General features: G+C 41.1%; 1 protein-coding gene and 6 non-coding genes across 7 annotated transcripts; 3 read left to right on the top strand and 4 right to left on the bottom strand.

Moving 5' to 3' along the window:
- The first annotated feature begins 768 nt into the window (after nt 1-768).
- Nucleotides 769-24,868, top strand: zgc:85932 (uncharacterized protein LOC405875 homolog). Its single transcript, XM_063494093.1, has 20 exons — nt 769-1,011; nt 7,164-7,233; nt 8,542-8,660; nt 8,756-8,889; nt 9,862-10,033; nt 10,175-10,246; nt 10,382-10,473; nt 11,002-11,076; nt 11,376-11,536; nt 13,582-13,739; nt 14,652-14,860; nt 15,226-15,271; nt 16,551-16,625; nt 16,730-16,790; nt 18,134-18,198; nt 19,260-19,328; nt 20,495-20,573; nt 21,129-21,245; nt 23,631-23,689; nt 24,656-24,868. The coding sequence occupies exons 1-20, from the start codon at nt 769-771 to the stop codon at nt 24,680-24,682; spliced, it is 2,103 nt and encodes a 700-aa protein (XP_063350163.1). The 3' UTR covers nt 24,683-24,868.
- Nucleotides 4,054-4,126, top strand: trnak-uuu (transfer RNA lysine (anticodon UUU)). The gene has a single exon. It is a non-coding gene; the product is annotated as a tRNA-Lys (tRNA).
- Nucleotides 11,801-11,873, bottom strand: trnak-uuu (transfer RNA lysine (anticodon UUU)). Its single transcript has one exon. It is a non-coding gene; the product is annotated as a tRNA-Lys (tRNA).
- Nucleotides 14,208-14,280, top strand: trnak-uuu (transfer RNA lysine (anticodon UUU)). Its single transcript has one exon. It is a non-coding gene; the product is annotated as a tRNA-Lys (tRNA).
- trnak-uuu (transfer RNA lysine (anticodon UUU)) lies at nt 15,757-15,829 on the bottom strand. The gene has a single exon. It is a non-coding gene; the product is annotated as a tRNA-Lys (tRNA).
- On the bottom strand, nt 16,321-16,393 carry trnak-uuu (transfer RNA lysine (anticodon UUU)). The gene has a single exon. It is a non-coding gene; the product is annotated as a tRNA-Lys (tRNA).
- Nucleotides 18,717-18,789, bottom strand: trnak-uuu (transfer RNA lysine (anticodon UUU)). The gene has a single exon. It is a non-coding gene; the product is annotated as a tRNA-Lys (tRNA).
- Nucleotides 24,869-25,730: the final 862 nt, after the last annotated feature.

Genomic DNA, 25,730 nt, shown 5'->3' with positions numbered 1-25,730 from the left:
TTAGATGAAACTTTATTAATCCCTCGGGTGGGTTCCTCTGGGAAATTCGGTTTCCAATAGCACAGCACCGACAGAAGTTACAGAATGTGAGCAGAAATATACCATATATACACATATATAACTACAGAGACATATATAAATACAGAGTATACAAAAGGGATAAATAGAATAAATAGGAATAAGAATACAAGGGAATTGCACATTTCAAGTATTGTAACTTTAATAGTCTTTAACATGGTGTGAGAAGTCATTTACAAAATAACAGTCTGTCACTTAATAATATTTGCAAGGAGTAAATGGCCCATAAAGATATCTGGAAAGAGTTAACTAAGGTCAAAGGTTAAGTGAGCACAATTTCACATTCTCTGTAGACATCTAAACAGTCTAGGCTTCTTTTCCCACCTTCAGGAGGCGCCCCCTGCTGGTAGATAAGGTGTAAGGCACTTGAACTTCAGTCTGTTGCAAAACTTGTAAGATTTGTAACAGTTACTGGAATTGGACACTAGTTTTCACACGCTTGTGTATTGGTGATGCTCCTGTGGCCTCTCCACTGAGGAAATCCTGGAAACCTTCAGCGGGTTTTCCGCCTTTACTGACTGAACACATCTGGGACTGACCCGCGCAACGCAATGAAAACCCTCCGGGACTGTTTTTCCCGCCCAGGTGAGCATCTACCTGGGCGGATTTATCAGGGGGCGTGGCTTATCTGCGCACGTTATAAACAGGAAAGAGTGCTGAAAGTCAGGTAGAGCACGGTTAATGTTCGCCATGAGAAAGTCTGTGAGTGTATCGTCTGAGAGCTCCCTGCCGCCGCCGGAGGACGACGTGGACTCGGTGTGCTCCGACGAGCTGCTGGGCTCGCAGTCCCGCCGCTGGCTGGCGGATATTCTGAGCGGGGGCATGCCGCCGGAGAGCGGCGAAGTGAGCCCGGTGAGCGGGCTGTTCGTGGACTTTAACTTCCCCCTGGGAGAGCTGGAGATGCAGCCCGGGGTCAAGTGGAAGCGACCAAAGGTAAATACGAAATGGAGAACAAACCCGTAACAGCTGCGTAACGTAAATACATAAAAAAAACCTCCCACAGAGTAAATACTGCAGTATCGAGCTCTCTTCATTTACATATCACACATACACATATGTATGCACATTCTTCTTCAGCACATTTCAAAAGGTAAATGCTTTCCACAGCTGTTATTAGTAGTCACTTTGCAGATTACAGATGTTGCACATACACACAGTGACACCATGCTGCAGGGCAGTAAAAGACCAATACAAGTAGCTTAAGCTGCTCTAATAAAATAGTAACGCATTTCAAATAATAGATAAACACAGGCCAGTTTGCACTGCCCGAGTGTTTTCAGGTGTCACGCAGACAGTGCGTACACAACAACAGTACACGATGCAGTTATGAAGTGGTTTACTTGTATTTCAATTTCATGCTGCCTACAATAAAGTATTAGTACAGCGTGATGCGTGTAGCTGGTTATTCAGAGTTCTTTAAAACCAGCAGCTCTCTTCTTCCTTCTGTAATAATGTTGTAATCTCTTACTCACTGTGTATGTCTACACTATGTGCTTGAAGTTGTCTGGTAGTAAAAATCTTTTTCTCCTGCCACCACAGAGAAACAGACAGCCTGCTATGAGAAGGATAATCTTTTAAAAGTTCACATCATTGTGCACATTTTGACTTTAGAGCTTCATATCTGGGATCTTCACGTGTTTTGCATGTGAATTTTTATCTGTTGTGCTGCACCACAAATGTTTTACTTATTAACTTTTAAATATGTAAATATATACATACAGTAAAAAAAAAGAATGGTATATTGAGAAAGCTTTCCTCCTTTGGAGAGGATGAAAAAGCTGAACGTAATGATTTATTCCTTTTCTTCTAGACACCTGTTAGACTGTTAGAAAGTTTCATGTTTTTGATGCGATATTGTGAATAAAAGAGTCGAAATACAGTAAAACACACAATATTACAAAGCTTCAAAATAAACTCCCACAGAGCTCCATGGGTTAAGTTACGAATTTAATTAAATTAAAGTGAAGTGAAAGCCTTTATTGTCATTATACACAGTATAACGAGATTTAAAACAGCTCCCTAAAGGTGCACATGCGCTTAACACATTATAAAAAATATACAATAATATAACTATACACATAATATAAATACTCTGCACTGGGTGAGACAGACAGACAGCCAGAGAATGATGACACAGTCAGTGCAAATTAGTTTTGTGCAAGTTTTGAGTTGAGTATGGTGATGGCTTTGGGGAAGAAGCTAGGGCTGTTCGATATAACGATATATATCGGATGACGATATAAAAACGTCTATCGTTTCGTTTTAGCTATCGTTTGTTTCGTGGTGTCGCAAAATAAACTGTTTACGGCAATATTTTTTCATCATTTTGATGGTCACTGTAGTGGCTATATTAATTTCTTAAAGTTCTCTCTTTCTCTTATATTTAATATAACCACACTACAGACAGACAAGCACTTGTTTTTATGCGTTGTCGTTAGCAACAACGACGGTAAAACCACAGCGTGTCCGCTTGTTTATTTTCCACATAAACCTTTCACAATAAAGCTCAAGATCCTGTTGAGACTTTTCAAAATAAACTGAATCACGTGAAAGATGCAGAGTATTTACGGATGAGAAGCAAAAAAGAGCCGTCAGGTGCTAAAAAAATAAACCTTAGACTCAAACGTTAGAACAGGCTTTTCCCCGCAGCACGCTGTGTAATGAATACTCATAAAAAAACGGCGGCCGTTACAGCCTATGTCTAAAAATGTATAGTTTCATGCATCAGTTAAAACACTGGACTCTAGGTCCATGACGCCCAGCTGGAAACACTTCACGCAAGTCGAGCTGCCCGAGATTCACAGAATTTACAGAAAATGTTGCATTTTTGTGATTTATATCGTTATCAGACGATAGATGTCTTAATATCGGGATATGAGATTTTGGTCATATCGCACAGCCCTAGAAGAAGCTATCCCTGAGTCTGTTTGTTCTGGCCCGTATGGATCTGAAGCACCTGCCAGAGGGGAGTAGGTTAAAAAGATGGTAACCAGGGTGGGTAATGTCCTTCAAGATGTTTCTGGCCCTGCTGAGACAACGGGAGTTATAGATGGCAGACAAGGAGGAAGATTCCACTCAGCGGGTCGAATTGCAGTTTCAAATTACACTTAATTTCACAGTTATTTAAGTCATTATTTTGTTTCTCTGAGTCTCTGTGGGGGGTTACCTTTAACATTAAAAACTCACCTGGTAAAAATCACAATTCTGGTGGATCTCTGTGAATCACTGTTACCAGTTTCAGCCTTGTGCCAGATGTGAACCAGTTGTTCTTTTGCCCTGTAGTGTCCCGAGTTGGTCGACTGGAGAGTTACAATCAGTGTGTGACAGAGTCATATTTGCAAGGGTGTGTTTCAGAAAGGCTCCACAGAGATAAAATGAAGGCAACCCAAACCCTGCAGGGCAACAGGAGGGAAACAAAGACAGGGCTCAGTGTTGTCCTTTAGTTCTGTATTATCCTGCATCCGCTCACTTCGCTTCTCTTCTTTCTGACTTGAGGGCTGGGCAGGATGCAGGGTGGGTGAGATTAAATCTGCTGCTAAACACTGTCTGTGTTGGCTAAATATGTAAAATATCCAACTAAGGCATCTGAACAGGAAACAAAGAAAGCAGCCTTTCTGTTCACTTGCTTTAATAGAATATAATGTACGGTATATACTATAGTTTGACAGGTTTGTCTTATATTTGCTAATATATGTAAGATAAAACAAAATCACACGCATGTGCACGTTACACCGGTTAAGGCGGTTAAAGTTCAGCTGATGGCTCACATTTCTGTCTTCACATGCAAAGTACAAATTTTGAGCATGTAACTTCTTGTTTCAAGGTTTTATAACTCAGATGGTAGAGCTTCAGGGTTCTAATGATTGACACTGAAGAGATAATCACATCATCTCAGTGACTGATTGAGAGATTTTGCATGTACCATTCTGGCTGAAATTCAGTTTGACGATAGAGAGATTTCCCCTCCTTGTGGGAGCCTGGATAGCTCAGTCGGTAGAGCATCAGACTTTTAATCTGAGGGTCCAGGGTTCAAGTCCCTGTTCAGGCGAGTTGTGTTTTAACAACAACCCTGTGTGTAAGGAATAAACAGCTTCTCCCTAACAATTGTCTGCAGCACTTTTAGTTTATATAACACTGGCAAAGTGGAAAGCAGTTTTGGGTGAGGGAACTTTAAAACTCATGTAGTCAGAAAATGGAAAACTTCAAAGCTTCATTTAGACTTCTACAGGAAATTTACGTCCTAACCAGAAGCTCCTTTTATCCCTACACTGCAGCCTTGCACAGCATTCAAGTCTTTATGACAAACATCAACCCGTAGTTACATTTCTGCGGCATTGCATTAAAATTGAGTTCCGGTTGTGGCATAAGTTACAAAGTAGATCTGACGCAGAGGTATAATTCAGGTGTATAGCATCACACCAACCTTTGCCTTAACTGTGGAGGCACTTCTTTCAGAGTATCATGGAAACGCTCTTGACACATTAAAACTTGTTTACCTTAAAACATTCCCTTTGACCAGTTTCAGGGTGTATTCCATGTCTAGAAATAGATTTTATTTAGGTTTTCATGCTTAAAGCAGTGTAGTATTCATTAAGATTGAGTCACTGAGTTCCTATAGATAGATCATGGAGTCTGTACTGACTGTTATTGTATAAACTGTATTTACACAAGGCTTACTGCCTGAATGGAGCACGCAGGATGCAGTGGGCACAAACTTGCTTTCTGTAAATTCCCTCACATGGAATCAGAAACAGAACTTCCTGCTGCTGCTGACTCAAAAGACTTCAGATGGCAGTGAAAAGCAAAATGTCAGAAGTTCTTTGTCTTTGGTCACTGTTGCTGAGAAAGCAGGAAAAGCTGGAAGCACCACAGAGATAAAAGGACAGAGGTTTAAAGTCTGATCCAGTGTTTGCAAGAATAAAGATTAAAACAAACCTGAATCCATAAATGTTAAATATTTGAAATAGGATATAAAGTTAACTTTTCCTTCAGGTATTACTCATCTTCATATTCTATGTATTCAGTGTAACCTGAAGTGTAGGCTAATATAACAGCAAACGGTACGTTAGCAAACTTCCTGGAGTGCGTCATCCACAGCTGCAACATGTCTCTTTCATTCTTGTTGGTGTTTAATAGTTTCATTTATCGCTGTTTACATCTAAATACCAAGAAAACTGTTCAGCAGTGTGAAGTTAGATGTGTCTGTTTACAAAATCCTATAACCTGTATAGACCAATGCAAACAAAAGGAGACAGTTAAAGGCAGACATTTCTGACTGGGCAGGCTGTGCATTAGTATAACACACACTGATTTAGGGAGACGGACACATGTCACAAGAACACCATTACAATGAGAATTGTCCTTCCTCTTACCCTGCATTAAGCCAGTGTTGACAGAATGAGGTCATAAATACTGCATCACTCCCTCCTAAATCGAACCTCTGAGACGTTTGTCACTCGTGTGTTCAGCATCGTAGTTTGACACCTTACTGTCCAGGCAGTCCATAGAAATCCTGTAACTGTGGACTCTTTCCCACAGACATATGGATTAGACACATAATGTTACTCAATTAAGTCAAGTTTACTTTTAAAGCACTTTTTATATTATTCCCATCATGCAAAAAGTAAAAAAACAAAAAACAAATACAACATACAAGTGCATGTAAGATTAGAAGGTTTTGCACATTAAAAAATTGAATGCTGTAAGCGTACAAAAATTCTATGTAGTGAGAGTGTACGAGAGATGGAGGTAAGCTCTGAAGAAGAGTGCAAATCAGTAGAAGCTAAACAGAATTCCTGTGTATGAATGAGATGTAAGAGTGAAGCTGCAAAGAGCAGAGGTAGTGAAGATGAGTCAGCCATCCAAAGCAATGCATACAGCACAAGAAGAGAGTGCAGACAGGGTGTAGTGGGATTAGATGAGTGGGGGTGATTTGTAACAGTAGGATAGCAGCAAGAGTAAAAGGGAAGGTTTCAAAGATGCTAGTGAGACCTGCTGTGAGGAATGGTTTGAAGAAAGTGACAGTCATAAAACGAGAAGACGCCGAGCTGAAGGTTTTAAGATTTTGACTGGGAGTGAGCAGGATGGACAGGTTTAGAAATTAGAAATGAGTTTTTTTCTTACACATTTATCTCATATCATTAGCTCTTGATATCAAAGCCAACACATAGTTACATTAACAGCTTATCATTTCAACTGCTAATATCCACATTTTTAGGTAAGAATTTCAACTGTTCCACTAACCATTAGAGCCTGGGCAGCTCTGTAGAAAAGCATCAGCCTTTTGATCCAGGGTTCAAGTTCCTGTTCATGCTTTGGGGTTTAAATGTAAAGTATACTGTCTTTGCTGTGTTGTACCACACAGGTTACTTCAAGAACACGGTGCTCTATAGCTTTCACTCATAAAAAGGTGCCCATAGTTTTTTTTTCACTGATTCCACCATTAATGTCATAATCAGGGGGGATTCTCTCATATCTGTTAACTATGTGCAACCTAGATAAGTGTAAAGGCAGAAGGCCTGAAGCAGTAGCAAACGTTGGTGCCACACACATTTTTGAAGACTGAAAAACTGTCTGTGTATTGACCAGCATATGCAAAGTGTTTGTACTGATAACAAGTCATAAATGAGAGGAATTCTTGAGTATCTCCTTTTAACTCTTTGCAATCTGAGCAAGTCCAAGTATGCGGACTGACTCGAGTCGCCACTAGAGGAACTGCAGTTGTGGGGACGTCATAGATCTCAGGTTATAATAAAAGTTGCTTCTTATCTTATCTCAGTTACTTTTGAAGTGTCACACGAATGATCATTATTTATAAAAATTTGATACATTTTATTTATGCACCTTTAAAAATTATATCATGATAAACACTGAACATTGGTGAAACTGATGTCAGTCTTCCTGTCTGACTCGGAGTCGCACATCCGGCAGTGTGACAAGTTTGTGCCACATTGTTCTGATGGATGAACTTTAATAATTATCTGCCTCTCCCTTTGGCTCTGCAGACAAGTCAGATCAAGTTTATTTGCGTTCATCTTCCTGCTCTTTCTTGTCTTTGTTTCAACCAATCATTGCTCTGTTTCCAGGAACTCTGTTCATCACCTCAGTTCATAGTAGATGGCGCAACGAGGCTGGATGTTCGCCAGGGGAAACTCAGTAAGTAGAGATCTCCTGTACTACTCGGTCGTATAAGCTAAGTATTTTCAGTTCAAGTGGACCTATTCTGCTCATTTCCACCACCTTTTCATTCTTGGACTTCACCAGAGCAGCTTTGCATGATTTGCTGTTCAGGCTAATCCTTTGTTGTAGCCCCTCGCTTTGCCCACTGTCAAAAATAAGCTGCTATAGCTTATTTCTGACAGCCCTTGAACCCCAGGAGAGCACTGATGTGGTCACCAGAGCTGGCCCCACCCATTCAACATAGCACTTGTGATTCCAGGAAATGCCCTGCAGCGTGTTTTACAGGCCTCCTAGAAATGCTAAGTCTGTTTTTGACAGGAGGGAGGGCAGGAGTCGGATAAAGACACAGCACAGAAGATCCAGTCAAGATAAACGACCTCGTGCTGATTGACCTTCATACTTTGAGAGACTGTTGATAGTATTGTGCTGATTCAATTCAGTTCAGTTTAATTTTATTTATATAGTACCAAATCACAATAACAGTTGCCTCAAGGCACTTTATATTGTAAGGTAAAAACTCACTACAATAACACAACAGAGAACTCCAACAAACACTCGACCCCCTATGAGCAAGACCTTTGGCGACAGTGGGAAGGAAAAACTCCCTTTTAGCAGGAAGAATCCTCCAGCAAAACCAGGCTGTTCTGCTGGAAGATTATGTGTATAAACACATAGTAAGTGGAAAATGTGACTAAAAAAAGAAATCCTCCAGCAGCCTACACCCTCAAACCAAGTTTTAAGACTAGTCTTAAAAGTAGAGAAGATCAAAGAGGTGCTGGAACCTCTCCCAGCTGACACTGGGTCACTTTGGAGGGTGGGAGGGGTGCACTGAAACTGTGTATGTCTCTGTTGCAGTACTTGCACTGGTGACTGGGTGAAATTAACTGAGCTGAGTGGCATCAAGGACAAAACAAATCGTATACAGTAGCTACATCAGATTGAGAACCCCAGTTCTTTTCTGTTCCTTCCACACAGGTGGGTCTGTGTCACACCCTGAAGACCAGGTTAAACATGTTCCTCCTTCCTCAAATACAACAGTGCAAACAGCTCTCTGTATATGCTGTATTGAATCTGCAAGTGACCAGTTTCGCATGATGTATCTTGCAGTCAGCGTTGAATAGCTGTTACACCCAGCACATAAAGGTTTAATGGAGACTGTAGGTGAAAGATGGTGCACGGCTTATGTCACATTGTGGTTGAAGTGATTTAAAATGGAAAGAGGACCATCCAGCATTGTGCACTGAAGCTTTAAATGATGTCATGACCAACTTCACTCTTTTCCAGGTGACTGCTGGTTACTTTCGGCTATAGCGTCTCTCTCCATGAATCAATCGCTGCTCAAGAAGGTTGTGCCTCTGGGCCAGGGCTTCCAAGACGGATACAATGGTTGCTTCACTTTCAGGGTACAAAAGCACTGTTTAATATGCAGTTATCTTCTTCAAGTGAATTCTCAGCCTAAATCAGATGATATTCTCTCTCTCTTTCTCTCGCTGTGTAGTTCTGGCAGTACGGTCAGTGGGAGGAGGTACGGATCGATGACCTGCTGCCCACTGTGGACAACAATCTGATCTTCCTCAGCTCTCCAGAAGGACAAGAGTTCTGGAGCGCCCTGCTGGAGAAAGCCTACGCCAAGTGAGTCCCAGTCAGCCGCTGTCTAGGTGTTCATGTCTCACTGCACATTTCAGCCTCTCTGATAGAAATGTGGTCTTCTTTTGCCTGTTACATAACCACAAATCCATATTCCTATGAATATTCATTCCGCACGTTTCATCTAAACCCCTTAATTTTATCCAAAATTTTAGCATCATACTATGAATCTTTCCTGAGTTCCAGGTCTTTCAAGTTTGAGTTTTCCCACCATTTCTGAGCCCTTCATAAGTATCGGAGATAATGACATAACAGCATATGTTTTTCTACTCAGATCGAATCACTGCTAGAAGATCAGCCTGTTGTCGTAATGTTAATAAAAAGGGAGAGCGTTCATATGCTGTAAGCTGCCACCTATCCCACACGGTGATAAGACGCCTGAAGAATTAGTGAATTATCAGATACAAGACAAAACATGAAGGGTACAGGTGCTTATTTCTGTTCCTGTGTGTGATGTTAAATCGCATGGTGCTGATGCTGAAAACTGAATTTAGAGGAAATAAAAAATATGTTGGGGTTTTTTTTTAACATAGTGCCATGCGGAGTGAACATTTTCCAGATTTTGTTGCATTTATATGGAAAAAAATAAATATGACTATATAGCACTGAGAGAAATGATACAACAAATGAACATGTAAACATGCTGAAATGGCTAAATAGTAACTGACATCCAGTGTCTGTGTTTTAAAAGATTCTAAATTTTAGCGTCTGTTCCTACTCAGAGTATTGTGGATAATTTGAGCATCTGTTCTTCACACTTTAAGAACAAGTAGTTGATAAGTGAGTGAAAAACTGGGCATAATAATGATAAGGATAATAATAATATCTTAAACATTAAATGTCCCATTGTTCAAACCATTCCTGGGCAGATTTGTCGGAGTTCAGTTAGAAAGACAAATTCAGGAGATCTTTAGAAAACCGTTCAGAAAACCTCTGATATTTCCCTTTCTGTCCCAGGTTGAAGGGTGGCTACCGAGCTCTGGACATGGGCTTCCCTCATGAGGCCATGGTGGATATGACGGGCGGGGTGACAGAGGTTTTACAGGTGGCCTCACTTCCCAGAGACTTGCCGACCTTCCTCAGACACCTGCTGGTCAGAGGAGCACTCATCAACTGTGCCAACTGCCAGGTACAGTAAGGACCTGTGAGGGATGATTTAGATCTGAACCTGCTGGGAAACACGGAGGCGTTCCTGCACTCATTTATGAGTCATATTGTTTGTTTTCCTTCTGTCCTCGCTGTGGTTGGATGACTTTTGTTCCCCCTCCAGGGTCCTCTGGAGCAGAGGAATGAACTGGGAATCATGTTTAGACATGCCTACGCTCTGACTGCAGTGGAGAAGGTAACTGTCACTGAACACGGCCAAGAAATGTTCATAAGTCCTAATTACACATAAATACAGATAGAAGTAGAAATCTAAATGACTCATAGCTGCTCTTCACTGCACTCTCACCTGATTTGCCTCCTCTCCTGCCAGGTGAGGACGACACACAGCACTGAATATCTGGTGCGAATCCTCAATCCTTGGGGCAACACAGAGTGGGAGGGGCCCTGGAGTGACTTCAAAGGGTATGAAGATCATCCAATGAGGAGTGCTGAATAAAACTTACTCTAAATTTAAATCCTTTCAGTGAACTCAAAAATGGCAGCAGAAGAAGAAGTAGCTGGTAATGCGTAGGAGGAAATGAGGGGAGTGAATGGGCTAATCGCAGTAATCGTGGGCCACCTGGACGTGACGTGCAGAGCATAGATCAGTTTCTTGTGGTTCGTGGTCTTTATTACTGTTGTCTAAAGTCAAATGTGAGATTAAAATTGAGTGTCTTGTGAAAAAAAAGACACTGAAAAAAGGGAAGTACAAAAACACAAAATAGCATAAAAACATCTTAAGGCTGTGAGAAAATTGGAAAAAATAATTTAATAATCTCAAAATAATTTATATAATCAATGCGTTTGCACTGATCTCATAGCTCAATTTACTGCTTCTTTAATCTGAATCCATGAGGTCACATACAAACCAAAATGTCACCTTACTTACTCACCTTCTTGAGTACATACTTCACACATTTACAGCACGTTTACAAACCTCTGTGTTTGCAGTAAAGAGTGGAACACAGTGAGCATTGAGGAGCAGAAACGACTCGGCAGAGTCAGACAGGAGGACGGAGAGTTCTGGTGAGTTTATCGTAATGTCATACCAGCGACTGTCACACAGCTTTTATGGGCCCCCTGTGGCTATTCCTGCTCATTCTGGGGTAGATACTCAGCAGGGATGAATGAAGCGGTGATAGCAATGATTAAAACGACACCAATAGTTCCAAACAGAGCAGATGAGATGATTGCAGTGAAGAAACCAAATGCATGTGTCTTTGTTTTTGAACTTGGATATGCCAATGGTATTCAAACACATTAAGTATTTACAGACGAAGGAAATCTGTTTGGCCAGTCGCTCTGTTCCTCTCTCTCTCTGTCAGGATGTCGGTGTCGGACTTCCGACAGAACTTCGAGGTGATGGAGGTCTGTCACCTGACCGAGGCTTTCAGTGAACCGGGCTCCAGCATGTTGCCTTTGAGCTGCATTATGCATCATGGCAACTGGGCGCCGAATATCACAGCAGGAGGCTCTCCTCAAGGAGGTAAGACGGGTGATGACGTGTGTCAAATGTTTTGTGGCTCACTCTTAACTCTGAACCTCACAAACCCAGCAGCTGGTTTTAAAAATGGAGATAAAGCTGGGATATTTAAACTTAGACAGAAGTCCACCTCAACTATCACAACTGAATTTAAGAGTAGGGGCCAATCTGGCAAACAGTTAGTTTCATGTGTTAATTAGTCACTATTAGCCTTAATCTTTGCGCTTGCTGGCAGTGATCAGAGAGCGTCTGTCTTTAAAAGAACCACGCCTGAACAGGGACTTGAACCCTGGACCCTCAGATTAAAAGTCTGATGCTCTACCGACTGAGCTATCCAGGCTCTGAATAGGGTGTAGTGCACTCTGATTTTAGCATCATATATGACGAAAAATACAAGAACAATGTTTTAATATTTCTTGCAGCCGACACAAAGGAGTAGGAATACAGTCTCTCCTGAGAGTCAATTTTAACTGATGCTCACCAGGGAAAGACAAAAACTTTAGCGCCTCCTGCTGCCTGTGGACAGATTCCTCAGGGATCTTCCAGAAATGGTGACACTCTTTTCTGCACAATTTGTCAGTAGGTGCAGGTTTTTTTCTTGTTGTCTAGAAAATACAATACTAGTCAAAAGTTTTAGAACACCCCATTTTTTCCAGTTTCTATTGTAATTCAAGTTGTTCAAGTCCAACGAATAGCTTGAAATGGCACAAAGGTAAGTGGTGAACTGCCAGAGGTTTAAAAAAAGGTAAGGTTACCCAAACCTTAAAAAAATAATTTCAGAATTATACAAAAAGGGTTTTTTGTATAATTTGGCTTTTTGTATAAACCACATACCATAGTATTATACAGAATAAGACAAAGAGACTTGCCTGGGCCACGAAACACCGTTGTGAGAGGCTACCACAGCATTCTGCAGCGCCATGCAGTACCCTCTGGTATGCGCCTAGTTGGTGAGGGATTCATCCTACAGCAGGATAATGACCCAAAACATAATCCAAGCTATGCCAGAACTACCTCATGAAAAAAGAACAAGATGGTAAGCTTGAAAACACGGAGTGTCCAGCACAGTCCTCCATACTTAAAACCCATCGAGCTGGTTTGGGATGAACTGGACAGAAGAGTGAAAGCAAAGCAACCTAGAAGGTCCACATTTATGGGAACTTCTGCAACAGACAGATTGATTTCTACTGTAGAAAGAATGCTACAGGTGTGTTCAGCTCTTATATCTGGTGGCTACTTAAAGGTTAGAATACATTTTGGTCTATGAATTGATTCCATGATTTCTTTTTGAACTCCAATTGCTTATTTGTACTATGCTTTCATTTCAGAGTGCAATCAGACATTAAACGGCATAATTGCCGGAAAAATTGGGGTTTTCTCAAACTTTTGACCGGCAGTGTATTTCGCTCCAGTCTCGAGCATAAGTTATCAAGACGTAAGAAGTGAAGCACCTTTGTAACTGTGAACAATGAGAGTTAAACCTGAAGTTTCCCCTCGAATCCCTCTGTGCAGCACAGGTCTCTGACACGCCTGTCTGTCTGCTCCCAGATGCAGTTTTTTTTTCTTTAATTTTATGTGACAGTCTTTGTTTCACTTGTACATTATGTAATATATTACATTTGGCGTGCAGCACTCAGAAATAATCCTTGTGCTTTTGTTTGAGATCTCTGACTGTATAATGTTTATGAAGGATTCTGTAACTCTCAACAAGCTGAGACGAGCTTATTTGTACAGTCTTTAGTAACAGAGCTGCAGTTTTACAGGTAGACCAAGTTTTGATATCAGACACTGCCAGGTAAACAGTTAGGAATATAGCCACACAGAGATCACACGCATGGAGTCTGGTTTTGGGTAACTGGGCTTCCCGTGATCCTGTTCTAGGTCTGTTAGCTTCTGTTTAAAGATCTTTGGACAGAGGACCAATAAATTGTACATTTGGAGGCAGTTAAATCAGGTCCAGCTTGGAACATGAAAAAAATAAATAATGAAAAGAAATGTTAAAAGTTACACACGATAGGAAAACTAACAGTGTGTTTGTGTGTGTCCAGGTTGGTTCTATCAGAACCCCCAGTTCTACTTTGTTCTGTCAAAGGCGGACCAAAACCCCGACAGCGCTCAGAAGACCTGCTCCTTCGTTTTGGCTCTGATGCAGAAACACCAGAGACGAAGAGGCATTAGTCTAGCCATCGCCCTTCACGTATACCCGGTATAGTCACGCACACGGGGTCTGGGTCTGGTGTTTAAATGAAAGGCATAAATGTGATAAAAGTCCTGCCCAGTGGCTCTTCTCTCTTTGGACTGACTTCCTGAATAGTGCAGTAGTTGCTATTATTTTTATTCCTATATGAAGGTATTATTGCGATATTTAGTTCAGCTTGGAAGCTGCTATTTTACAGAGCAGAAAGTGAACATGGACGGTTTTATTAGATAGTTTTATTCCTCTGAAATTTCAATCGATGTGTTGTTCATTCATATTAAGGTGCTTCTTTGGAGAATTATTACAGACTGTGAGGCTGTCAGACTGTGCTTTACAGGCAGCTTTTACTTTTGCAGTTTCACACATTGTGCTATATTTGAAATGTCATCGGTATGAAGGCGCAAGCAGATATTTTGAGGAAATGTCTCTTGCTTCGTTTATGACCATATGTTAGAAAGCAGCTCTTTCGTGTCAAGAGCCTGGATAGCTCAGTCGGTAGAGCATCAGACTTTTAATCTGAGGGTCCAGGGTTCAAGTCCCTGTTCAGGCGATGTTGCTTTTAATCTGTGGTAACACTGTCAAAGGGCCTGTTGTACCAATGGATTTACTGAGTTTATCTGAAGATGGTTGAACAGAAAAGATATCAAACAGCTAACTAAGCAAACACTTAACTCCTGGGTCATCTGTAGCTAAAAACAAAAGTTGGAAAGCTGAACATATTTGGTTAAACTGTTTAGATCAGAAAGCATCTGAAAAGCTGTTAAAGTCTTTCTAAACTGTACTTGAAGCAGTAACTGTGGATGAAAGGAAATCAAAGAAAATAAACAATAAGCTCAAATTAGTCCAGGACCAGTTCAGACTGAACATAAACTGAGTGATGAAGGAAGGGCTGGCATAAATGAGTGTGTGCTGTCTCTCCAGGCCCATCCTAAGAATACGTACCTGTCCCGCGAGGACCTGAGCGTGCTCCGCCCAGTCCTCTACAGCCCCCAGTATGTCGCACGGCGGGAAGTTGTTCTTCGTGGCTCGCTCCCACCGGGTTGCTACATCATCATCCCCTCCACCGGAGAGCCTAATCAGCCGGGAGCCTTCCTCCTGCGGGTGCTGACGGAGCAGGGCAACAATGCCACGTGAGTCATGGAGTTCTGTTGCCGTCTTGTTGTTGTGTAAAACCGGATCTGGTGAGCGAGGGGTCGACCAGACTGTGAAAGCAGTCATGAACGACCTGTGATCGACAAGTCGTTAGTAAATGAGCACACCCTGAATAATGCTCTTTTCTGATACACAGAATGAATTTACAAATTTAACTTCATTTTATGTGTAATTTCTTTAAATGTATTTTTACTGTGGTCACACAGGAAGGGAGCTGGGAGGTGTTTTCCCATCGTTAGTCCTTTTGAATGAAAGTCACCAGAATAAAAAGCAGGTTTAAGACTTTTCAGACGTGGAAGCTGACTTCTATATATTTTTTTGATTGTTTTGGTTTCTGTTACAGACCAGCTCGAAAACCATCAACAGAAGACGTCGCATCAATAACAGAGGTAAGCCAATCAGCAGTTAATTTAATAGACTCAAACCAGTGAGAGCTGCAGATGTGAACTCTGATGGGAGTGTGTCTGTAGAGCCTTTAATATTTTGCAAGCTAAATTTAAGGTTTCTCTTTAGAAAAACTTTTATCCAGATTATTAGATTAAAGATTATGAAACAGAGGAGCACATAATTGCATTACTTGGAATAAGCAAAAAAAAGAAAGAAAAGAAAATATTTGTATTAAATGTCTGAAAAATGTTTGAATAAATCCATCTAGAAGTAACTTAGCAGCTGGGCGTGCATTTTGAAGCCTACCCAGATGTGGAGAGTGCAGAAGCTTTTTTTAGTGCTCATTAGGACAACAAATGCTTCTACAGTGCATTACATAGGTCCTCTGTCAGTTAGGTTTTAACTTCAGGCACTGCTTTTTGTTATAGTGGACTGAAAATGACCATGTTAAGCGCAGAAGACCTGCACATTTGTCTTAAAGTTAGTCCGCCTGAACAGGGACTTGAACCCTGGACCCTCAGATTAAAAGTCTGATGCTCTACCGACTGAGCTATCCAGGCCCTGCCTAAACTCAAAACTATGTCTATATTCAAGAGCAAGATAGAGCGGTGGTGTCCAAACCCAGGCCTCGAGGGCCGGTGTCCTGCAGGTTTTAGATATGTCCTTGACCCATCACAGCTGATTTGAATGGCTAAATGACCTCCTCCAGAGGCCTGGTAATGAACTAATCATTTCAGGTGTGCTGACCCAGGGTGAGATCTAAAACCTGCAGGAGTTGCAAAACCTGAGATAGAGATTAGAGCAGGGGTCTCGAACTCCAGGCCTCGAGGGCCGGTGCCCTGCAGGTTTTAGATCTCACCCTGGGTCAACACACCTGAATCAAATGATTAGTTCATTACCAGGCCTCTGGAGAACTTCAAGACATGTTGAGGAGGTAATTTAGCCATTTGAGTCAGCTGTGTTGGATCAAGGACACATCTAAAACCTGCAGGACACCGGCCCTCGAGGCCTGGAGTTCGAGACCCCTGGATTAGAGTTTTAAAACACACCTCGCCTGAACAGGGACTTGAACCCTGGACCCTCAGATTAAAAGTCTGATGCTCTACCGACTGAGCTATCCAGGCTCTTCTTCCAGCTTCCTGACAGCTGTTTGACATTTCTGTGGTCTTGTGGTGGCCAGGTGAAGATTTTTGATCTAATAAAAGTATTGACAACTTACGAGGATGGAAATAAATAATGAGATATACAGCGTGTTCATTTACTCTGTGTTTCTCCCGCCAGCTTTCATTTCCTCACCAAGCTGCCCTCCCTTCACCTCAGGCCATCAGACAGTTATTTCAGAAACACTGCAACAAGGTGAGATTGAAGCACACAGCTGCCTGTTCTTGCCCTGCCATTACTGATTGATATAACAGAAGTAGTGAAACACTGACCCCTTTATGTCTTTCTTGTGTCATAAGAAGGGATTTTGCAAACCACTGCACCTCTACAAACTTCTGACTGAGGCCATTCAGGGTGGAGGTCAGTAATCCTGCTGTTCATCCTGCTTGTTCAGTCATATCTCTTTCAACAGAAGATTGTTTCAGAACTTCAGTCATCTGAAATGCTTCCTTCTGATCTGTGACGTCCAAAAAAGAAAACTAAATAACCTCAAAAAGCTAGCATTATGCTAACTAGCCTCCAGGTTAGGTGATACTGCTACCGAACTCCAACAGGTGCTGGTAAAAGCATAGACTGGATCTAAAAGATGGACATAGACTATTTTATTTTTACCGGGGTGACCTGGTTGAGGGTGTAACATTGAGCATTACACCCTGATATAAAGCCCGTGGCTATTTAGAAATGATGGTGGCTCAGGAGCTGAGGAAGTCAGAGTTCGTCTGTGTGCACACCACAACACGCGGAGCTTCTGCCAAAAACAAAGTTTTGGGTGATTTTTGCATTTTGCAGAACTGCTGCATGTCCACTTTGAGTTTTCTCACCTACAGAGCCCCACACTGACCGCTACTGAACTGCCTGTTTAGGGTTCATTAACATAACAATATCAGCATTCACACCAATGATTGGAGCAAGACTTGGCTGCGTCTACACTAATCCAGATAAATTTGAAAATGGTGTTTTCGTCTAAAAACGCTCCACACTATCGTTTTCAGTGGTTTCTGAACAGCTGTTCATCCACACTGAAACGACTGAAAACGCTTACGTTCCTGTACTGTGCATGAGTGAAACGTAAGATGGTTCGACCTGTGTGATTTCCGTCTGCCGCTTATTTACTTTCCGGCTCTTTGAAACGTCGCGGCAAAATGTTGAGGAGAAGCACCGAGTTTTTTAAATGGACTAACAATGAGGTGGAGTTGTTGCTGCGAGTAACACAAAAGTACAAAGTTGCAAAAGCAAGTGAGAATCAAGAATGTGAAGAAAAGCTATCTGGAGCATGTACAGACTTAATCTTTAATGGAGCTGTCAAAACTGAGAGCAAAGAAAACAACTGCTGTATAATGCCCTCCACCATCCTAGGTCACATGACTGCATCACATGACTAAAATGCGTCAACATTTTCGAAAGGCTCCGTTTTAGCAGTCTACACTAAGACGCGAAAACAGCATTTTCAAATGCATCCATTTTGGAGAGCGTTTTCAAAAAGCTCAGGTTTTCCTTGACCAAAAACGCCGTCTCAGTGTGGACAGGAGGCCAAAGCGGAGAGAAAAAGATGCGTTTTCAAACAAAAACGTATTAGTGTGGACATGGCCTTAAACATCGTTGGTATTTACAGTGAAGAAAAACACCCAACCTCACACACTGCTTCGGCCTTTTTACATCAGGTCTGTATGTCTGTGTTAAAATGTTCCCTCTGCTGTGTTCAGTGCTGGCAGGAAGCGAGAAGTACTTGGCTTTGGAGCACTGCAAGAGCCTGGTGGTCCTCATGGATGTATCCTTAAAAAACACACAAGTGTGTGACACAGGCAGACGAACTGCGTGATGAGAGTGTTTGCAGTACTAGGTAATATGTCATAACCACAGCATGCAGTTTTTCTCTTTGTGAACATTTCTAAAGAATTCCAGATTAGTGTTCATAGTTAAAAAGAGGATAAACCATTTACAATTGGCAGGTAAAAGCAAAAGAAAGAGAGGGAGAGGCGGAGATGGTTTTTTCCCTGCCCCATTAAAATAACTCAGGGACCAGCTGTCTGAGCACTGTAACCACAGATTTTTGATCAAATGAAAATGTTTTTGATTCTAAAAAAGGCTGTTTTAGCACAAAAAGGCTCTTGTTGTGCCTTTGGAGTATCATGAGCTGGTTTTACACTTGAGCTCTAATAATATGCAATTATTTATGTCAGGACACCATCTAGATTTTATATAGCTAAGCACTTTAAACTTCAGTAAGTCAACTAACATTAACTACAGCTGGCAGTGATTGGAGAGCATTTTGATTTAAGAGAGCCACGCCTGAACAGGGACTTGAACCCTGGACCCTCAGATTAAAAGTCTGATGCTCTACCAACTGAGCTATCCAAGCTCTAACGATTCTTTTACATGTGTGTTATAGGCAAGGAGCCATGAGACCCCAGTAAAAAGTCTGGTGTGCATAACTGAAAATAAGACCTTTAGATAATGTGTAGAGAGCCACGGCTTTTAGTCACACTCACAGCCAAACCTGTAGAAAACAATTATTTCAAAAGAAATTTGTTTAAAGTTTATCATGTAATCGAAAATTTCTATAAGAAAACTACAGATGAATGAATGACTGTGAGAGCTGCAGGTAATGTCGAGCATTAATGTAAGACCAAGATCATCACAATTTCCAAAAAAAAAATTGTTTTTGTGCACAGAAGTCTAATCTGTGATAAATCCAAAGTCGTTTGCTAATAAATTCGTACCCTTCACACCTGTTACCGGCAGACTCTCAGCAGCCTGTCAGCTCGGTGTCCTCCGAGGCCTGTCGGGATATTTCTGGTTTGATTTCTTTGACCTGAGAATTTTCTCCAGAGCCAAGGCATCGCTCAGCTAAACTGGCCCGAGTTCCAGAGTCTTTGGGACAAGATCAGGAAGTGGACGGTAAGATCATCACCAGCAACATCAACAACACTGCTAACATTGCGGTGGTAGCAGAAGCTGAATGCAACTGGAGATATCACTCCTTAAACAAACTCTCAATTTTTAAGTCTTGTTAAACTCCTCATTTCAGGAGAGACCAAAATAAATGCAAGAACATGTCTGAACTAGAGCCACAGAACACGTTTTCATTGGTTCTGTGTGAATTACACTTTAAAAAAATATATAAGTACATAGAAAAATGCTGCAAAATGTATTTAATGAGTTTTAAAAATGGTCCAAAAAGAACTTTGGGGAGAAAATAACTCGTCATTAAGAGAAACATGAAACCTTCTTTAGTGTTGTGTGTTTTCTATATGTTTGCATGAGTAAAACCATCACAGCTGTTCACATTAAAACCAACAAATCTACACTTTTTTCTAGCTTCTAGTGTTTGTTATGCAAACTTCAAAATACATATCCATATTAAAATAATAAAAATCACTGCAGAGCCCGTGCTGTAGTATCTGACATCCGCGCACTGTGTATCTGTAAATGTACAAATAATTGCAGTATTATCCATGTGCCAGTCAATATACTGCATTTACACCATATATTACTATCAAAGAGACAGTGGTGGAGGTCACCGTTGAGGCATAATCAGGCACATTTGTGCGACACCATATGTCCAGATATAGTCTAGAATACACTAAAAAATAAACATTTAAAACATAAAAACGATTACAACAGACAAACTCAGTCTGGAAACCAACTAATTTAAAAGAAACCAATGCTGAAAATAAAATAAAATAACATCTATAAAACTTTTCCAGCTCTGATTCTGTTGTGGTGACATTAGGAAGCACTGTGATGCAATCTGAAGCTTATATTTGTTGCACCGGATAACTCTGGACATATTTTGCTCTCAGAAAACTGCCACAAAAACATAAAATGATTCAAGCGGCACAAAAAGGTGGACAAGTCCAACCAACAGCATCAAGTTATGTGACTCAAAATGTGCCCCACACCTTCCATTGTGGGATTACTAAAAGGGAAAGTGTATGTTTGTGAGAATGCAGAGTAGACCATGGACGCTTGCTGCTGTCGCAGTTTTATCAGATTATAACAGAATCTTTGTGTATATGCAGCTTTTCAGGCATTTATTTTTACTGTGTTTAATCTCTCCTCAGGATATCTTCCTCATGTATGACAAGGACAAAACTCAGCACCTCGAATATCAGGAGGTCATGCCCTCGCTGAAAGCAGCAGGTAGCATTCACAACACTTTTTCACCCTGTGTCATTTAACCGCTGAGAGTCTCCATCGGTCGGTAAAAATCCGACCAGCAGAGGGAGCCAAACACCTTTTTTGCTCAATGTGTGATCCTAAAAGGATCCTAAAACATGTTTGGTCACATATATAACTAAAGTCCTGTGTCTCCCAAGTCGTCACATTAGTCAAACATTTTTGCACCATTAAAGTAAAATTAATTACTAATGCAAGAGCAGACAGTTTTGATTACATGAAATGAGCGTAAAGTGGCTGGATGGATGCACATGGATGGTGTCAAAGTGCAGTTTGTGTGGAGAACTTTTTTTTCTGAAGTCATTAAAATCACAAAACACAAACGTTTTGGTTCATCACTCATACGTCACTCAGACGGGAGCTGCCTAATGGACTGGCTGGGATCAGGGAAACGAGTGTGCGGTCATATATATCACCTGTGCACATGTGAAGTTTATTGCAAGAAAAACTGAATATCCCACCCAGTGCTTCTGCACCTGCGTTTTACCCCCACCTCTGTTCCATCTGTCCCTGCTGCAGGCATCCGGGTGGACGAGTTGGTGATGCAGCTGGTTGGACTGAGATACACGGAGCCAGACATGACCATCAGTTACCCCGGCTTCCTGTACCTGCTGATGAAACTGGAGAGCATGATCCGTAAGAGGGGGTGATGCGGGGTGGGGTGGGGGTGCAAGCATTCTTAGAGCTTTCTGTCTTTCAGAGGAGATGAACGGTACAAATTAGAAACAGGAAGTGGTTTTAATCACCATATTTGCTGGTAAATGACACCACAAGGCCACGAGAGAAAGAAGCAGAGGATGACAGAGGAGCGAGAGAGAGAACGGATGAGGTGACAGAGGAGGTGTGGGAAAAAAGGGAGGAGAAACTAGAGATGGCACGATACCACTTTTTAATGTCCGATACCGATTCCGATATCATAAATTTGGATATCTGCCGATACCGATATGAATCCGATATAGCGTATTTTGTAATCAATAAAACTGTTTTTTATAAATATCTTGCTGCATTTTGTATAAGTTCATACTCAAGTTTTAAAAAACAAGAGACTGAAGCTATTCTGTTATACCTGTATGCAAAAAATACACTGCACCCAAAACATTTTACAGTTCAGCAACACTGATCAATCTAATAAATTTAAACCTACACCATCCTCCCTATTCTGGTATTTTAAAGAGTACTTACCTACCTAACTAATAGGGTTGCCAACTCCCAGCAAAAATATTGGGGAACCACCCCCCGCCCTTAATGGATGTAATTAACTTTAATTTAATGCAAGTGTAAAACAAATGCACAGAAATCAATTATTTTTCTACAATAATTAAATAGATTCAACATCTTTCTTTAACAGAACTGCAGACTGCACAGATGGTACCTTCCCAAAGGAAAAAGTACTATAGCTTACTAGGGTGTAGATTAGACTTATTAGTTACTATATACAATAATGGATTTCTATACATTTAATCAGATGACCACTTTTGTTGTAAGATTCAGATAATTATTTATTCAACGTTTTTAAATGACATAACAAAGAAAAGTATTTCTTTGTGCCCCCCTTTCCCTGTTAATGTCCTACCTGGCCCACGACAAAACTTTGCTAGACCCGCCCCTGCACAGTTACCAGCTGTCAGCTACACAGAAAAGGATCCTGGTGTTATTTGTCTCTCAGAAACAGCTCATAACTTCCCTTCAACTCATTCATGTCACCTAAAAGGTAAACCTGTTTCTCCATCACCTGTTCAGCTCTGATGATTCAGTAAGGACATCTCCTGGTTTCATCTTCATGTTTCCCTCTCACCACATATCCAAACGGATATCATGACCAGCAGCTTTACAGCTGTGGCTCCAGCAAACATCAGCTGATACTAGAAATTAATATTAAATCCATTCTAACAACAGCTGATCAAGCTTAAACGTGCTGCTGTTGTTTATCCGCTGGTCTCCTCTGTCTAGTGCAAAGTGGGCGATAAACAAACAAGAAAGACAGGACTTACGGCAGAAAAGCCGATCAGCTGGTCGTTGATCAGTTTCATGTTTGAAGAAATAACAGGAGAGGGAGGGGGAGAGAATGAGAGAAGTAGATGCAACTGCGCAGCAAAGACAGAATAACTCCAGCTTTGTGTCTATTTTTTAATTTTAGCTGAAGCACGGGACAAATCGCTTCCTTTTCACCTTAATATGGAACTCCGATGGCCAGTCCAGCTGTGGCTCAATATATCAGTTGTTAAGTTTAACGTGGAAATACTATGCAAACATTCAGAGATGAACTTACACACTTGCTTTACTTCACTGGGATAGTTTTCGCCGAGATGAAATGCCGCGGTTAGGAAGCATGTAGTGAGGCTCCAAATGCTCCAACAGACCGCCGACAGGTCTCGCAGACAACAGCCGCTCTATCACGTGACACATTCTGCTCCGATGCGCTGAGCTGGGTTACGCCAAGTAGCGCGTTTTGTGAGGTGATTTTGAGATTACATTTTTTATTTCTCTCCGACATCCGATCCAGTAATTTAGGTCAGTATCGGACCGATACGTAATATCGGATCGGTCCATCTCTAGGAGAAACAAGAGGAAGAGAGACGACGAGGAGAGAGATGTTTTCATAAGCTGGAACAGAAAAGACTGTCTGATTCTTTTTATTACTGAGCAGGAAAACAGTTCAAGCCTGTCGTATTAACAGTTTTGCCCAAATTTGACACATAAAAAAAATTAAAGATACTTTTTTCTTTTGTAAAAAATTTACCCCCCCAAAAAATAAAATTCACGTCTACTTTTCACGTTTAGCTTAAACTGCCCATAATAACCCTGTTTGTTGTGTCATTATACACAAGCTCGTTTTGCCTAGAATCAGTCATGTGATGTTTTAATTTGAACTAACAGTTAAAGTTAAAACATCACATGACAGGAATGTTTGGAAAACCTCTATAAGCCAACTGAGCAGCTCATTCGTGATTCTCTGAACTGTTTTGATGCAGACGTCAAACATTAGCTGTGTCTCAATATCGTCTTTTCGTCCTCTTGCAGACAAATTTCAAGCATACGACGTGATGGGAACGGGAGCAGTAACCATCAGCTACAGACAGGTATGAATATAGTGTAACGTTAGAGCTGAAGAGTGAACTTAGTGATCCTTTAAATGTGAGAGTCCTGTCACTTCATGTCCCACGACTGTAAAAACAGAACAAAATGAAACAGGAGTCGCGGGGCACGCAGCGGTTTGTGAGGCTGAAACTCACTTGTTAGGACCTGTACAGTGGGTGAGAGGTTGTTCTCATGAAATGTCATCTGGTAAAGTCTGACTCTTCAAATATCATTACAACATAACCTCAGGCTTCTTTAGGTAACTGATTTAGGCTAACCAATGCATATTAAGGCTACGAGTACGTGTGAAACTGCTTTCAGCTTTGCAGTTTTCACTGTATGAAAAGTAACAGTTAAAGGGAATTGTGGAAGATCTGGAAGTGCAAGAAAACTTCAAGATGAAAGTGAATGTCTCCTGGGCAGGAAGGCAAAGATAAACACCCACATAACTGCAGAGAACCTGCAGGGAGCTTTAGCTAGCAGTCGAGCAGTGACATCCCGAGTAATTGTGAGCCAGTTTCCGTAAGCAGGGGCGATCAGAAGGAAACCCTGTTGCAAGTCTACAGAAATGTGCAGCATTTGATCCAAAGAACACTTAAAGAACACTTCATCAAGTCTTAAACGTACAGCCATAAATGTTCAGCTCTGGAAATGTGTGAGAGTCAGCAAGCATGTCCGTCCAAATCAGAAATGCAAACCTGACCAAAAAAACAAAACAAACTGTGAATAAAGTGAAAGTGAAAGGATGCTTGCTGAACTTAAATGGGCTGCTTGTAGAAGGCAGACTAAAGTATCTCAGAAATGTACGTGGTCTCATAAACAGTGCACACAGAGCTGCTGTGGAGTCACGCACAGGTTTGGGTTTGTGCTTCTTGCAATGGACACAGTAGAGAGCGCACAGTTAGTATAATGGCAGCTTTAATGTAAATAATGATATATGACTTTTTCTGCCCTCTGATTGGTTCCAGTGGCTCCACATGACCATGTACAACTGAACTGAACTGCTCTACCCAGACACCCTCACCTGGATCACCTCAGTTTCGTTTTTCCTGCTCTTTTTTCATGTTTGTACATTTGTGTGTAGTTTTGTGGCAAAAATGTTTATTGCAGAAAAAGAAACATATACCAAACAGAAAAGTGAATATTTCTGAAGCTGTTTTTCTTTCCTCACACACTCAAACAATAGCAATGGAAACGACCTTAAGAACTCTCCTGAGTCGTGCAAACAGCCAGAGTCAAAGGTCAAGGCAGGATGTGCTGCTGTGAGGAAGTTTATGATGAAACTTCAGTGACTTCACCTTCATTGTCCTCTCAGTCTGACATCATTTCTCAACATGCCTCTAAATTAGAGACAATAAACACAGAGCCTCTTCAGTTTTCACTGACTTTTGCTTTGTTCAAAACCACAGAAGACTGTTTGCCTGTGTCCCAACACCGATCATCATACCTAGAATAATCAATAAAATATGCTGTCCTCCTGATCAACATCCATTTTTGTTCAGATTCATTTAATTTACACTCAAAATCTAAGTATGTGTGCGTGCATTCATGTATGTGTGTATGTTTGTTAACTTGTCTTTTGTGTTTCATTGTAAAATTTTAGGTTTTTATCTTGTGAGTTTGAGTATACTGATGTGTGCTATATTAATAAAATTGTCATAATTTATGTGGAGTAAACAAAAGGTTTGGTTTAAGATTAGACACAAAAATCTGTTAAAACATTTCAGTGTGTTGTAATTACGTTCAGATCAGTTTTATTTACACCAGTTGACTCAAGGTGCTAATTCAAGTGGTTTCCAAGGAAACCGGTCTCCTGCACCTCCTCTGAGCTGCATTTTTAGCCCACGATAGATGACTTTGTAGACAAAAAAAAAAGAAAAAGGCAATGTTTATAACATGCAGTTGTGACATGTAAGTACATGATGAGTTAAGAAGACCAGTGCATCACTGTGCCCCGGCAGCCTACGCCAGTATAACTATGGGAGGGTTGAGGGTCACCTGATCCAGCCCTAACTACAAGCTTTAAGATAGCTAGAGAGAGGA

The sequence above is a fragment of the Pelmatolapia mariae genome, linkage group LG14, assembly GCF_036321145.2.
Source record: "Pelmatolapia mariae isolate MD_Pm_ZW linkage group LG14, Pm_UMD_F_2, whole genome shotgun sequence".
NCBI lineage: Eukaryota > Metazoa > Chordata > Actinopteri > Cichliformes > Cichlidae > Pelmatolapia > Pelmatolapia mariae.
Note: the sequence above shows the minus strand (reverse complement) of the source record. Positions and strands in the feature narration are given on the sequence as shown.